This window comes from Nerophis lumbriciformis, linkage group LG25 (genome assembly GCF_033978685.3).
Source record: "Nerophis lumbriciformis linkage group LG25, RoL_Nlum_v2.1, whole genome shotgun sequence".
In the NCBI taxonomy this organism is placed as follows: Eukaryota; Metazoa; Chordata; class Actinopteri; order Syngnathiformes; family Syngnathidae; genus Nerophis; species Nerophis lumbriciformis.
The window spans coordinates 28,309,894-28,326,802 of NC_084572.2; the positions used below are offsets into that span (position 1 = coordinate 28,309,894).

General features: G+C 36.9%; 1 protein-coding gene and 1 long non-coding RNA gene across 2 annotated transcripts in view; one reads left to right on the forward strand and one right to left on the reverse strand.

Moving 5' to 3' along the window:
* Positions 1 to 16,909, forward strand: part of LOC133621768 (uncharacterized) — a 134,413-nt gene that overhangs the window by 103,096 nt on the left and 14,408 nt on the right. The gene's annotated exons all lie outside the window — the stretch shown is intronic.
* cyp4v2a (cytochrome P450, family 4, subfamily V, member 2a) overlaps positions 6,484 to 16,909 on the reverse strand; it is a 26,223-nt gene continuing 15,797 nt past the window's right edge. The window contains exons 7-11 of the mRNA XM_061984113.1: positions 16,051 to 16,230; positions 12,209 to 12,311; positions 10,373 to 10,507; positions 7,082 to 7,261; positions 6,484 to 7,013 (exon numbers count right to left, since the gene is read on the reverse strand). Coding sequence (XP_061840097.1) covers positions 6,817 to 7,013; positions 7,082 to 7,261; positions 10,373 to 10,507; positions 12,209 to 12,311; positions 16,051 to 16,230 — 795 coding nt within the window. The 3' untranslated portion in view covers positions 6,484 to 6,816. The remainder of the gene's footprint in view (positions 7,014 to 7,081; positions 7,262 to 10,372; positions 10,508 to 12,208; positions 12,312 to 16,050; positions 16,231 to 16,909) is intronic.

The window sequence follows — 16,909 nt, forward strand, 5'->3', positions numbered from 1 at the left end:
GGGTCATTTGTAACGTCGCCCCCGCTGACCTCACAAGTACTCAGTGGCCTAGTGGTTAGAGTGTCCGCCCTGAGATCGGTAGGTCGTGAGTTCAAACCCCGGCCGAGTCGTATCAAAGACTATAAAAATGGGACCCATTATCTCCCTGCTTGGCACTCAGCATCAAGGGTAGGAATTGGGGGTTAAATCACCAAAAATGATTCCCGGGCGCGGCCACCGCTGCTGCTCACTGCTCACCTCACCTCCCAGGGGGGCGATCAATGGTGATGGGTCAAATGCAGAAAATAATTTTGCCACACCTAGTGTGTGTGTGTGACTATCATTGGTACTTTAACTTTAACAAGTCTTAGTTCAACACAGCAGTACGTGCAACTCTCACCTGGACTGAAGAAGTCTGAGTAGGTATTCCGACAAGTTGGGACACTTTGATAGCCATTTAGTACCTGGAACTGGCGAGAAAGACACAAAAAGCGCTTGTACCCCACCACCCCGTTTATTTGCCGGGATTAAGAGTATTCTTCATGTAAACGGGAATATAACACGATTCTCAGTCTGCATCCTAATGACAGCAGACCTTGTACAGTAAGTGATTTAAAAAAAAAAAAAAAAAAAAAAAAAAAGCTAACATAGTGATGCCATTTTGAAATTAATGCGCAGTGTATGCTTAAAATTATCAAAATACGCAAATATTAAATGTTATTATAAATGTCTCCGTTACTACATTACATATATACTTACATATATAAGTATATAAAACCCGGTAACACTTTAGTATGGGGAACATATTCACCAGTAATTAGTTGCTTATTAACATGCAAATTAGTAACATATTGGCTCTTAATTAGTCATTATTAAGTACTTATTAATGCCTTATTCTGCATGGTCTTATTATACAACAACCGTAACCCCAACCCCAACCTTAACCCTCTAACCGTACTCTTACCCTGACCAAATGACTCTAAATTAAGTCTTTGTTGCTTAGAATATGTTCCCCATACTAAAGTGTTACCTAAAACCCTGCTCAGTGGCCTTGTGGTTAGAGTGTCCGCCCTGAGATCGGTAGGTTGTGAGTTCAAACCCCCTGCCGAGTCATACCAAAGACTATAAAAATGGGACCCATTACCTCCCTGCTTGGCACTCAGCATCAAGGGTTGGAATTGGGGGTTAAATCACCAAAAATGATTCCCGGGCGCGGCCACCGCTGCTGCTCACTGCTCCGCTCACCTCCCTGAAGGTGGAACAAGGGTGATGGGTCAAATGCAGAGAATTATTTCGCCACACCTAGTGTGTGTGTGACCTTGTACAGTGTCGTCCCACGCTCCTAACGAAAGATTGTACACCTCCTCTTTTATTTGGACTTTTCCTGATTACATGGCAACAGCTGTTTCTAAGGGAGGGGGGTCATAAACAGCCATTGCCTTTGAATACAAAAACAGTTCTAAGAAAAGGTCGGCTCAAAGAAAAGGTCGTAAACGAGTTCAAAGAAGAGGTCCCTGGAGGGGAGTCGGGTCCTGCTTCCTCTTCGCTTTGTAGTTCTTGGGTCAAGACAAAATCTTTCTGTGGATTATAATAGAAGAAAGAAACCAAACACCTTCATGTTCCTTCCCATCCTACACAGTGGAGTTTTACAAGCCTTTTGTTTGGTAGGTTCAAAGAAGAAAGTTTTGTGATAACTTTTATTCTAACTACTCGATCAATTTCCACAGGTTACCAGAAGAGAAATTGTGTAAAATAGAGAGTGCGCCCTAAGTATCAAATTTAGTTCATTTGACTGAACTTTGGAAATAAATGTACTCTTAATAAAAATTAAAAAAAAGTAGCCCTGGGTTTTGCCTCCTGAATAATGGGGTCTTGCAGGTCTCATCAAGCTGAGCCAAGTAAAAGCAGCATTTATTATGAAGGGAAGTGAACATTAGATTGGACCTAGGGCGAGTAAATGAGGTCACCACCCCCCGCCATCACTGGCGAGTCTTCCTCACCGCCGACTAATGGTCGAGGCGTTCCGTCTGTGCGTTTGATTGAACGACTACAAAAAAACAAGAGAATGTGGGCGTTGACCATATGGAGAAATGTGTATGAACGATTAATGATCGCAGGTCAAGAGTCACAAACAACCGGCTTATCTTTGTGTAGCTTATCAGTGTTGTTGTGTTATGAAGTGGAAATGCTTTCATCATTGCCTAACTACTTTATGCCTTAAAGAGCAATACTGCTACATGATGCTTAGTGTTTAACTAAAACTGGATCTGTTTAGCACTCAGCTTCTAAAATTTGTCTCATCCTCCCTATATTCAGCCTCAAAAGAAGAGGCACAACATGAGAATGTGGGTGTTGAGGATATGGAGAAATCTGTATGAGCGATTAATGATCCCAGGTCAAGAGTCACAAACAATCTTTGTGTAGCTTATCAATGCCAACAATACTCTACTCGTAGAAGGTTGTGGACATAAACCGAGAAGTTTGACGCTCAATTGCGGCAACTTTAGTTTTCCAACCCTTAGTGAGGAATATGATTAATTCTTCTTCTAAACAGGAAGATATAAACATCCCGGTGAGAGCAGGCATTGTACCGTAAGTGATTGTTTTATTATGTTCATAGTTTGCATTTCTTCTTAGCACTTAGCAATACTGCTACATGATGCTTAGTGTTTCACTAAAACATGGGTCCGTTTAGCACTCAGCTTCTAAAACTTGTCTCATCCTCCCTATGTTCAGCCTCAAAAAAAAGAGGCACACCATGAGAATGTGGGTGTTGACGATATGGAGAAATCTGTAAGAGCGATTAATAATCGCAGGTCAAGAGTCACAAACAATCTTTGTGTAGCTTATCAATGTTATCAATGTATTTCTTTTTTTATGCATTCTAAGTCGTAAAATATGGCACGTACGAGGTGGCTAACATAGTGAGTACACTATTCCGCCCATAAAGCTTGTGAAAAACATCCAAAAACCACCAACAATACTCTACTAGTAGAAGGTTGTGGACATAAACCGAGAGATTTGACGCTTAATTGCGGCAACTTTTATTTTCCAACCCTTAGTGAGGAATATGATTAATTCTTCATCCAAACAGGAATATATAAACATCCCAGTGAGAGCAGGCATTGTACAGTAAGTGATTGTTTTATTATGTTCATAGTTTGCATTTCTTCTTAGCACTTAGCAATACTGCTACATTATGCTCAGCTTCTAATACTTATGTCATCCTCCCTATATTCAGCCTCAAAAATATATGTTTCTGAAGTTAGTACACCACTCTATGCTTAAATTAGCAAAATAAGTAAATAGTACGTTATTATGAATAATAATAATAAAAAATAATAATATACATAACATATGTTATCAATGTATTTATTTTTTTATGCATTCTAAGTCATAAAATATGGCAAGTACGAGGTGGCTAACAATGTGAGTACACTATTCCGCCCATAAAGCTTGTGAAAAACATCCAAAAACCGCCATAAATACTCCATTTACATCTTGTGACCTGAATATTAACCAAGTATTAGCAAGATCGTTGTTATAAGCGCTAACGCACACAAACTACTTTTAGCCGCGTCGTGATCACAGAGAGCTCACTAGCTCATGCTGCCATATTGACATATTGAGCCGGCGAGCTGCTGCATCGCCTCTGAGTTGGCGAAAGTTAGTTCTAGATTATAAACCATGCCTCTCACCTGGACAGTAGAAGGTCGTGGACATAAACCGAGAAGTTTGACGCTCAATTGCGGCAACTTCTATTTTCCAACCCTTGGTGAGGAATATGATTAATTCTTCATCTAAACAGGAAGATATAAACATCCCAGTGAGAGCAGACATTGTACAGTAAGTGCTTGTTTTATTATGTTCATAGTTTGTATTTCTTCTTAGCTCTTAGAAATACTGCTACATGATGCTTAGTGTTTCACTAAAACTGGATCAGTTTAGCACTCAGCATCTAATACTTGTGTCATCCTCCCTATATTCAGCCTCAAAAATATAAGTTTCTGAAGTTAGTACACCACTCTATGCTTAAATTAGCAAAATAAGTAAATAGCACATGTTATTATGAATAATAATAATAAAAAATAATAATATACATATATGTTATCAATGTATTTCTTTTTTTATGCATTTTAAGTCGTAAAATATGGCAAGTACGAGGTGGCTAACAATGTGAGTACACTATTCCGCCCATAAAGCTTGTGAAAAACCGCCAAAAATACTCCATTTACATCTTGTGACCTGAATATTAACCAAGTATTAGCAATATCGTTGTTATAAGCGCTAACGCACACAAACTACATTTAGCCGCGTTGTGATCACAGAGAGCTGACTAGCTCATGCTGCCATATTGACATATTGAGCTGGCGAGCTGCTGCATCGCCTCTGAGTTGGCGAAAGTTAGTTCTAGATTATAAATCATGCTTTTCACCTGGATAGTAGAAGGTTGTGGACATAAACCGAGAAGTTTGACGCTAAATTGCGGCAACTTTTATTTTCCATTAGTAAGGAATATGATTAATTTTTCATTTAAACAGAAAGATATAAACATCCCAGTGAGAGCAGACATTATAAAGTAAGTGCTTGTTTTATTATGTTCATAGTTTGCATTTTTTCTTAGCACTTAGCAATACTGCTACATGATGCTTAGTGTTTCACTAAAACTGGATCAGTTTAGCACTCAGCTTGTAATACTTGTGTCATCCTCTCTATATTCAGCCTCAAAAATATATGTTTCTGAAGTTAGTACAACATTCTATGCTTAAATTAGCAAAATAAGTCAATAGTACATGTTATTATGAATAATAATAATAAAAAATAATATACATAACATATATGTTATCAATGTATTTCTTTTTTTATGCATTTTAAGTCGTAAAATATGGCAAGTACGAGGTGGCTAACAATGTGAGTACACTATTCCGCCCATAAAGCTTGTGAAAAACCGCCAAAAATACTCCATTTACATCTTGTGACCTGAATATTAACCAAGTATTAGCAATATCGTTGTTATAAGCGCTAACGCACACAAACTACATTTAGCCGCGTTGTGATCACAGAGAGCTGACTAGCTCATGCTGCCATATTGACATATTGAGCTGGCGAGCTGCTGCATCGCCTCTGAGTTGGCGAAAGTTAGTTCTAGATTATAAATCATGCTTTTCACCTGGATAGTAGAAGGTTGTGGACATAAACCGAGAAGTTTGACGCTCAATTGCGGCAACTTTTATTTTCCATTAGTAAGGAATATGATTAATTTTTCATTTAAACAGAAAGATATAAACATCCCAGTGAGAGCAGACATTATAAAGTAAGTGCTTGTTTTATTATGTTCATAGTTTGCATTTTTTCTTAGCACTTAGCAATACTGCTACATGATGCTTAGTGTTTCACTAAAACTGGATCAGTTTAGCACTCAGCTTGTAATACTTGTGTCATCCTCTCTATATTCAGCCTCAAAAATATATGTTTCTGAAGTTAGTACAACATTATATGCTTAAATTAGCAAAATAAGTAAATAGCACATGTTATTATTGACATATTGAGCTGGCGAGCTGCTGCATCGCCTCTGAGTTGGTGAAAGTTAGTTCTAGATTATAAATCATGCTTTTCACCTGGATAGTAGAAGGTTGTGGACATAAACCGAGACGTCTGACGCTCCATTGCGGCAACTTTTATTTTCCAACCCTCAGTGAGGAATATGATTAATTCTTCATCTAAACAAGAAGATATAAACATCCCAGCGAGAGCAGACATTGTACAGTAAGGGATTGTTTTATTATGTTCATAGTTTTCATTTCTTCTTAGCACTTAGCAATACTGCTACATGATGCTTCGTGTTTCACTAAAACTGGATCCGTTCAGCGCTCAGCTTCTAAAACTTGTCCCATCCTCCCTATGTTCAGCCTCAAAAAAGAGGCACACCATGAGAATGTGGGTGTTGTCGATATGGAGTAATCTGTAAGAGTGATTAATAATTGCAGGTCAAGAGTCACAAACAATCTTTGTGTAGCTTATCAATGTTATCAATGTATTTCTTTTTTTATGCATTCTAAGTCGTAAAATATGGCACGTACGAGGTGGCTAACATAGTGAGTACACTATTCCGCCCATAAAGCTTGTGAAAAACATCCAAAAACCGCCAAAAATACTCTATTTACATCTTGTGACCTGAATATTAACCAAGTATTAGCAATATCGTTGTTATAAGCGCTAACGCACACAAACTACTTTTAGCCGCGTCGTGATCACAGAGAGCTGACTAGCTCATGCTGCCATATTGACATATTGAGCCGGCGAGCTGCTGCATCGCCTCTGAGTTGGCGAAAGTTAGTTCTAGATTATAAATCATGCCTCTCACCTGGACAGTAGAAGGTTGTAGACATAAACCGAGACGTTTGACGCCCCATTGCGGCAACTTTTATTTTCCAACCCTCAGTGAGGAATATGATTAATTCTTCATCTAAACAGGAAGATATAAACATCCCAGTGAGAGCAGACATTGTACAGTAAGTGCTTGTTTTATGATGTTCATAGTTTGCATTTCTTCTTAGCTCTTAGCAATACTGCTACATGATGCTTAGTGTTTCACTAAAACTGGATCAGTTTAGCACTCAGCATCTAATACTTGTGTCATCCTCCCTATATTCAGCCTCAAAAATATAAGTTTCTGAAGGTAGTACACCACTCTATGCTTAAATTAGCAAAATAAGTAAATAGCACATGTTATTATGAATAATAATAATATACATAATATATATACGTAAGAGTTAAATTTATTTGCTTGAATTCTGACCCACATGGAAGGTTTTGATTGACAAGGCATGGAACCGTTCAGCCAGAAGCAACCGAAAGGAGCGCAGGGTCTAGCGGGGGCCTCTTTTCCAGTTCGATCCAGATTCCGCTCTCCGGCCGCAGGATGAGCTCGCCCGTCGGCCTCAGCTCCTCGCGCTTCTGACGGGCCGTGACGTTGAACCGGCGCAGGATGGCGGACAGGACCACCTTCTCCTCCATCAGCGCAAAACGCTGCCCTGCGGGCGGGAGCATGGTCGAGGAGGCGGTGAGTAGAGGGGCAACACGCTGTGGGCGGTGGTCTTACCGATGCAGTTGCGTATCCCAGCGGAGAAGGGGATGTATGCGTAAGGAGGTCTGCCCGTGGAGTTTTCGGGCAGGAATCGCTCAGGGCGGAACTCCTCGGGCTCAGGGAAGTACCTGGGGTCTCGGTGGAGAGCGTAGGTGATGATGATGGCGTTGGCACCTTTGGGCACTTTGAAACCATCTGCACGCACAAAAGGGACGTCTTTAAGATATTTCCTTTTGACCCTGCAGTGCGCCGTGAATCGTCCTGAGCATAAAGCCAGGGGTCCCCAAACTTTTTGATCCAGGGGCCGCATTGGGTTAAAAAAATGTGGCCAGGGGCCGGGCTACATACTGTGTGTGTGTGTGTGTGTGTGTATATATATATATATATATATATATATATATATATATATATATATATATAGGATCTGTCTCATTGCAGATTAGACAAACTGCCTTTTCCTTACACGGAACAAAAAAAAAGTAATTTGTCCACTGATGTTTAAAAACTCTACACTCTGAGTCTATTTTTCGGTTCCCCAACGATTTCGCCATTTTTTTTCCTCGTGCACTATGATGATGTCACGTTATCGATAGGAAAATGCATTTTTAGACAATATGATTTGCCTAAAAGGCAAATGAATGGGCTAGAAAGGACAGATTACATTTTTTTTTTTAATCTTTTTTTTTTTTTTTTTTTTTTTTTTTTTTAATTCTACTCAGGACTACCCGTGGGCCGGATTTTGGACGCTGGCGGGCCGTAGTTTGGGGACAACTGCCGTACACCATATTTAGACCAGGGGTGCCCAAAGTGCGGCTTTTGACTTTAATAATACAAAACTGCAACGCAGGCTGTTTTTTTTTCTTTAAATTTGGATATTTTTCCAAAAATACTAATGAATCAAAATCAATGTTGTGCATTATTGACCTATTCAAAGCTCCAATTACTTCACATTTAAATATTACACTTTGAAATATATTTTGGAAAAAATATCATATTTTTAATGTTTGCCATACAAATAAGGTTTTCTTTGACAAAAAGAGCATAAAACAAAAAAACATGAAAAAATAATAAAAACTTATTTTTTACACTTTTATAAGTGGGGCCTATTGGATCCCAATTACCGTGTTTTTCGGACTATAAGTCGCAGTTTTTTTCATAGTTTGGCCGGGCTCCAGTGTGACTTATATATGTTTTTTTCCTTCTTTATTATGCATTTTCGGCAGGTGCGACTTAAACTCCGAAAAATACGGTATTTCACATCAAATATTCCACTTTGAAATATATTTTGGAAAAATATCATATTTTTAATGTTTGCCATACAAATAAGGTTTTCTTTGAAAAAAAGAGCATAAAACAAAAAAAACGTGAAAAAAATAATACAAACTTATTTTTAACACTTTTATAAGTGGGGCCTATTGGATCCCCAATTACTTCACATCAAATATTCCACTTTGAAATATTTTTTAGGGAAAATATGATATATTTTTGTGTGTTTGCAATATTAAAAAAAAGTTTTTAATTTGACAAAAAGGGCATAAAACAAACAAATATCTGAACAATCTGAAGTTGATCCAAAAATGTAAGCGTTGAAAGTTAAAAAGAAGCAAATTATGACTTTTTTTTTTTTCCCTTTGTAAGGTTGTTTTTTTTACTTTATTTGCTCAAAAAATAATAATGAATCAAAATCAATTATTGACCTATTCAAAGCTCCAATTACTTCACATCAAATATTCCACTTTGAAATATATTTTGGAAAAAATATCATATTTTTAATGTTTGCCATACAAATAAGGTTTTCTTTGACAAAAAGAGCATAAAACAAAAAAAACATGAAAAAATAATAGAAACTTAAAATCATACTTATTTTTAACACTTACATAAGTGGAGCCTATTGGATCCCCCATTACTTCAAATCAAATATTCCACTTTGGAATATTTAGGGAAAATATATTTTTTGTGTTTGCAATATAAAAAAAAAAGTTTTATTTGACAAAAAGGGCATAAAACAAACAAATATCTGAACAATCTGAAGTTGATCTAAAAATGTAATGTTTTTTTTTTTACTTTATTTGCTCAAAAAATAATAATGAATCAAAATCAATGTTATGCATTATTGACCTATTCAAAGCTCCAATTACTTTACATCAAATATTCCACTTTGAAATATATTTAGGAAAAAATATTGTATATTTAATGTTTGCCATACAAATAAGGTTTTCTTTGAAAAAAAAGAGCATTAAAAAAAAAAAAAAAAAAAAAATGAACCCTTATTTTTAACACTTTTATAAGTGGTGCCTTTTGGATACCCAAGAATTCAAATTACTTCACATCAAATGTTCCACTTTGAAATATTTTTTAGGTAAAATATTATATATTTTTTGTGTTTCTAAAAAAAAAAAAAAAAGACAGTTTTATTTAACAAAAAGGGCATAAAACAAACAAAAAATCTGAACAATCTGAAGTTGATCTAAACATTTAAGCTTTGAAAGTTACAAAAAATAAAAATGACTTTTTTTTGTGTTTCTTTAAAAGGGAGACGCCTTTGAATCCCCAATAATTTTTGTGGGATTTTTTTATTTTAATTTTATTTGCTCAAAAAATAATAATGAATCACAATCAATGTTATGCATTATTGACCTATTCAAAGCTCCAATTACTTCACATCAAATATTCCACTTTGAAATATATTTTGGAAAAAATACCATATTTTTAATGTTTGCCATACAAATAAGGTTTTCTTTGACAAAAAGAGCATAAAACAAAACAAAACACATGAAAAAATAATAAAAACGCAAAGATCTGAAGTTGATCTCGAGACTTAGACATATTTTTAAACTTCATTATAACACTTATATATGACTTTTAAAGTCATTTTGATAGTTATAGCTAATATAAACACATGTGTTGCCTTCATTATAACACTTATATAAGACATTTTTTGCGGCTCCAGACAGATTTTTTTTTTTTGTATTTTTGGTCCAATATGGTTCTTTCAACATTTTGGGTTGCCGACCCCTGGTCTAGTTTATGGGGGGGATGTAGATTATCATAGAACTGGCACCTAAAGTAAATTTTTTTTTTTAATGTATTCTGAATCGAGACTGAATGGAATCATTACCCTCAAGAATCGAATCATGCGGTGCCCAAACATTCACAGTTTTAGTGCTGACCCCCCGTGATATCATTTGTCTGTTAAATTGTTATAAGTACACCTCTGCAAAGCATTGTGTTGGTGTTAACATAAAAAAAAAACTAAATAATAAACACTTTTCGATCAACTTTGTGATTGCGTAAACATTGACGTACTGATGTCGGTGTCCTCGCAGATGATGCGGGCGAAGAAGGGCACCGAGGGGAAGAGCCTGAGGGCCTCCTTGACCACACACTCCAAGTATTTCAGCCGCTTCAGGTCCTCCATGCTGGCCACTCGCTCCGACGTACCTTTGGACACATAAAGGGGCGGCAGGGGGACTCTGTTAAAGTCTAAGCGCCGCGTGGAGATAAACACCGCATGTTGACTTTTCCCGGTAAGTGGATGAGAGTTGAGGTGTGTCGTGTTTATTGGACAGGCAAAGCTCAGAGAAGTGTGCTTATGTAACTGGACCGTCACGCAAAGTCATGCTGATGGCTCGAGTGCTGCAAACAATTCAATTATCTCCTGTTTTAGCCGAGTATTTGCACTGCTCGTCACACACACACACACACACACACACACACTTAAAAGCAGCAAATTAGTCGGAACGAATGATGAGTCAAAAGGCCTAATGTGCAGAAAATGGGGCACACTGCAAAAAGTCAGTGTTCAAAAACAAGAAAAAAAAATACAAAAATGAGAGGTATTTTATTTGAACTAAGCAAAATTATCTGCCAATAGAACAAGAAAATTTGGCTTGTCAAGACTTTCCAAAACAAGTAAAATTAGCTAACCTCAATGAACCCAAAAATACCTTAAAATAAGTATATTCTCACTACTATATGAGTACGCATTTTCTATTGTTTCATTGCAAATAAAACAGCAAAGTCCATTTGGCTGTCATCTGTTTTGATTATGAGACACAATTGTGTCAAAAGTCATGATTTTTTTTTTTTTACATGCTTGAAATAAAAAATTATTACTTTAAAAAAGTAGTTTTATACTTGTGAGTGGAGATGTCCGATAATGGCTTTTTTGCCGATATTCTGATATTGTCCAACTCTTAATTACCGATTCCGATATCAACCGATACCGATATATACAGTCGTGGAATTAACACATTATTGTGCTTAATTTTGTTGTGATGCCCCGCTGGATGCGTTAAACAATGTAACAAGGTTTTCCAAAATAAATCAACTCAAGTTATGGAAAAAAAATGCCAACATGGCACTGCCATATTTATTATTGAAGTCACAAAGTGCATTATTTTTTTTTAACATGCCTCAAAACAGCAGCTTAGAATTTGGGACATGCTCTCCCTGAGAGAGCATGAGGAGGTTGAGGTGGGCGGGGTTGAGGTGGGGTGTATAATGTAGCGTCCCGGAAGAGTTAGTGCTGCAAGGGATTCTGGGTATTTGTTCTGTTGTGTTAATGTTGCGTTACGGTGCGGATGTTCTCCCGAAATGTGTTTGTCATTCTTGTTTGGTGTGGGTTCACAGTGTGGCGCATATTTGTAACAGTGTAAAAGTTGTTTATACGGCCACCCTCAGTGTGACCTGTATGGCTGTTGACCAAGTATGCTTGCATTCTCTTGTGTGTGTGAAAAGCCATAGATATTATGTGATTGGGCCGGCACGCTAAGGCAGTGCCTTTAAGGTTTATTGGCGCTCTGTACTTTTGTCATGGACAATGTTTTATCGGACATCTCTACTTGTGAGTGTTGATGACACGGCTTTGCATCAGTTGATATTCTAGTTTCAAGCATGTTTTACTCGATATAGGTCATACAATCTCAGCAACAAGCTGTAATATCTTACTGAGATCATTTAGGACCAAAACCCTTAAAACAAGTAAAACACTCTAACATAAAATCTGCTTAGTGAAAAGAATTATCTTATCAGACAGAAAATAAGCAAATATCACCCTTATTTGAGATATTTCTACTTACTTAGATTTCAGTTTTTGCAGTGCAATACTGGAATGTTTTTGTTTTTGTTTTTTTTTCTTACCAAACACTTCCTGAAGCTCTTGCTGAACTTTGCCGTGCACGTCAGGGTGAGAGCCCAGCAGGTGGAGGGCCCAGTTCATGGAGGCTGCTGTTGTATCGTGGCCCTGCAGCAACACAACAACAACACAACGAGACATCACGTTCATGTTGCCACCTCAAAGGGAAACTGCACATTTTTTGGAAGTTTGCTTATCGTTCACAATCACTATTGATAATCTTTTTTTGCATTCTAAATATTAAACATATTTGATCAAAAGTCATCTTATAATGGAGAAAAAAACATTTAAACACCTCAATTAAAGTTAAAGTACCACTGATAGTCTCACACACAAACACTAGGTGTGGTGAAATTACCCTCTGCATTTGACCCATCCCCATGTTCCACCCCCTGGGAGGTGAGGGGAGCAGTGAGCAGCAGCGGTGGCCGCGCTCAGGAATCATTTTGGGGATTTAACCCCCAATTCCAACCCTTGATGCTGAGTGCCAAGCAGGGAGGTAATGGGTCCCATGTTTATAGTCTTTCGTATGACTCGGCCGGGGTTTGAACTCACAACCTACCGATCTCAGGGCGGACACTCAAACCACAAGGTCACTGAGCAGGGTTTTAGGTAACACTTTAGTATGGAGAACATATTGTAAGTAACAAAAACTTAATTAAGAGTTATCTGGACAGTAGGGGAGCATATTGTAAGTAACAAATACTTTATTTAGAGTTATTTGGTTAGGGTTAGAGGGTTAGGGTTGTTGTATAATAAGACCATGCAGAATAAGGCATTAATAAGTACTTAATGACTAATTAAGAGCCAATATGTTACTAATTTGCATGTTAATAAGCAACTAATTAATGGTGAATATGTTCCCCATACTAAAGTGTTATCGGGTTTTATATACATGATGTAAGTATATATGTAATGTAGTAACGGGGACATTTATAATATTTAATATTTGCGTATTTTGATCATTTTAAGCATACACTGCACATTCATTTGAAAATGGCATCACTACGTTAGCTTTTTTTATTTTATTTTTTTTCAAATCACTTACAGTACAAGGTCTGCTGTCATTAGGATGCAGACTGAGAGACTCTGGTTATATTCCCGTTTAGATGAAGAATGACTCCTAATCCCGGCAAATAAACAGGGAGTTGGGGTATAAGCGCTTTTTGTGTCTTTCTCGCCAATTCCAGGTCCTAAATGGCTATCAAAGTGTCCCAAGTTGTAGGAATACCTACTCAGACTTCTTCTGTCCAGGTTAGAGGGATGATTTATGATCTACAATATATTTCCAGGGAGCAGGGAAGCAAGGAAGCAGCTGACCACTCGATGATGTAAACATAGACACACAGGAAGTGATGACGGCGCCGCTATAAATAGTCTGTCTGCGTCAGCGCTTATAATAACTATGTCACTTATACTTGGTTAATATTCAAGTCATGAAATGTAAATGGGGTATTGTTGGCGCTTTTTTAATGGTTATTTATCAGATTTTATGGGCGGAATAGAGGAGCTCCCATTGGCTCCGCTGTAAGCAGACTTTTATTTAATATTTAGAATGCATTAAAAAAATTCCATTAGTCATGTCTTTCGTAAGGATTCAGAACGATAGGCAAAATTCCAAAAAATGTGCAGTTCTCCTTTAACAGGCATTTTTTTTAGGGATGTCCGATAATGGCTTTTTTCCCGATATCCGATATTCCGATATTGTCCAACTCTTAATTACCGATACCGATGTCAACCGATACCGATATATACAGTCGTGGAATTAACACATTATTATGCCTAATTTGGACAATCAGGTATGGTGAAATAAGGTCCATTTAAAAAAAAAAAATAAGATAAATAAATTAAAAACATTTTCTTGAATAAAAAAGAAAGTAAAACAATATAAAAACAGTTACAAAACTAGTAATTAATGAAAATTTGTCAAATTAACTGTTAAAGGTTAGTACTATTAGTGGACCAGCAGCACGCACAATCATGTGTGCTTACGGACTGTATCCCTTGCAGACTGTATTGATATATATTGATATATAATGTAGGAACCAGAATATTAATAACAGAAAGAAACAACCCTTTTGTGTTAATGAGTGTGAATGGGGGAGGGAGGTTTTTTGGGTTGGTGCCATACTTGCCAACCTTGAGACCTCCGATTTCAGGAGGTGGGGGGTGGTGGGGCGGGGGACGTGGTTAAGAGGGGAGGAGTATATTTACAGCTAGAATTCACCAAGTCAAGTATTTCATATATATATATATTTGACTTTCAGTGAATACTAGCTATATATATATATATATATTTATATATATATGTATGTATATATATATATATATATATATATATTATATATATATATATATGTATATATATATATATATATAAAATAAAATAAATATATATATATATATATATAGCTAGAATTCAATGAACGTCAAGTATTTCTTATATATATATATATATATATATATATATATATATATATATATAAGAAATACTTGACGTTCATTGAATTCTAGCTATATATATATATATTTATTTTATTTTATATATATATATATATATATATATATATATATATATATACATATATATATATAAAGAAATACTTGAATTTCAGTGTTCATTTATTTACACATATACACACACATAACACTCATCTACTCATTGTTGAGTTAAGGGTTGAATTGTCCATCCTTGTTCTATTCTCTGTCACTATTTTTCTAACCATGCTGAACACCCTCTCTGATGATGCATTCTGCTTCGTCTCCTTGTTGTGTGCGCAGTTGTGCACTGCACTCTCTAAAAGCCGTAGATGTTATTGTCACATATGCATGTACAGTAGATGGCAGTATTGTCCTGTTTAAGAGTGTCACAACATTGCTGTTTACAGCAGACAAACTGCTTTATGGTTGAAAACGTGACTGCTGTTGATGTGTGTTGTTGCCACGCTGGGAGGACGTTAATGAAACTGCCTAACAATAAACCTGGAGGGGGCGTGGCCTCCAGCTCCGCCAGAATTTCGGGAGATTTTCGGGAGAAAATTTGTCCCGGGAGGTTTTCGGGAGAGGCGCTGAATTTCGGGAGTCTCCCGGAAAATCCGGGAGGGTTGGCAAGTATGGTTGGTGCACTAATTGTAAGTGTATCTTGTGTTTTTTATGTTGATTTAATAAAAAAAATAAAAAATAAAAAAATGATACCGATAATTTCCGATATTACATTTTAAAGCATTTATCGTCCGATAATATCGGCAGGCCGATATTATCGGACATCTCTAATTTTTTTTTTACTTTTGTTTTGCCTATCATTCACAATCCTTATGTAAGACAAGAACACACATTATCCTTTGTTTAAGCATTCTAGCTCGTAAATAAACGTTAGAAAAAGTCAGCTAACAATGGAGTGAAATTGAGAGTTGCTCTATTCCGCCTGTAAATTGCTCTAAAAAACATCCATCATGGTTTTATATACACGCTGCAAGTATATATGTCATGTAGTAACATTCATAATAACATGTAATGTTCACATATTTAGCTCATTTTAGGCATACGACGGCGTATTTATTTCACAGACGGATCATAACCTTCGCTTTTCCCTTCAACAACAACACTACTAATCATGGCAGACTTCATGATGATAGAAGTGGCCTATTAGTATCATATTGGGGGAAAACGTGTATTAATATTGAACTACAATACTATAAAAATAATAATAATTTGTGTATTATAGGATATTTCAGACTTAAAAACACAGTTTTCGACAAATGGATAGAAATGGTCTTATTCCAATCTAACGTATTAAGAAAGTTGTCAAAAAGGGAATAGGGATAATCCACTTAGTGCTAGAACCAACCCTGAACATGAAGGTGTCCACTTCCTCCTGAATGTCCTGATGGCTCATGGACTTGCCGTCCTCGTCTTTGGTCTGCAGGAGCATGTCCAAAAACGCCCGTCTTTTCCTGGTGCCCGACTCGGATTTGTCCTCCTTCCTGTCATGCTCGTCCTTCAGGCTCTCTGCTCTCTCCCGGATCACCTGAACGGGATTCAAGAAGTGTTTGTCCGACACAAAAGTGTAAGGTATTTTCTTCCCACCAAAAACAAATCCAGTTTCAAACAGTGGCCATCACAAAACCTTGAAGTGTACAGACAATGTTTTAATCACGAGGGCACCGCACGAGTCCATTCCAGTCTTGGGAGTGACGATTCGATTCAGACTTTAAAATGATTCTCGATTCAAAACCAATACTTTTTAAAAACATTGGATGCCAGCTGTATGATTAACTCCATTCCTCCATAAAATAGGTCAACAGCTCTGGTAAGTTTTTATATTACTTAAACGAAAACTGGTTTTCTTTGATAAAATTTGAGCCAAACCTTTAATAAAGTCAAACAGTGCTCAGGCTACAAGAGAAATAGCCAGCAATTCTCTTTTCTAAAGGAATTATGTACCGCAGATATAGATCATCTACATCAGGGGTGTCCAAACTTTATCCAAGAGGGCCTAAAAAAAAAAAAATACAATATTAAAATATGATGTATACTTCATGTTTCCGGTTTAGACCATGCCCACTTCCGAGGGTCATAAATCAATCCCCCGCTAGCCCCCCTTAATTAGTGGGTCCATGGAGGCCACGCCCACTTCCGGTCATAAAACCCCCTTTTTTGGTGGGCCTAAATTAAAGATGTCCAAATAATATCAGACTGCCGATATT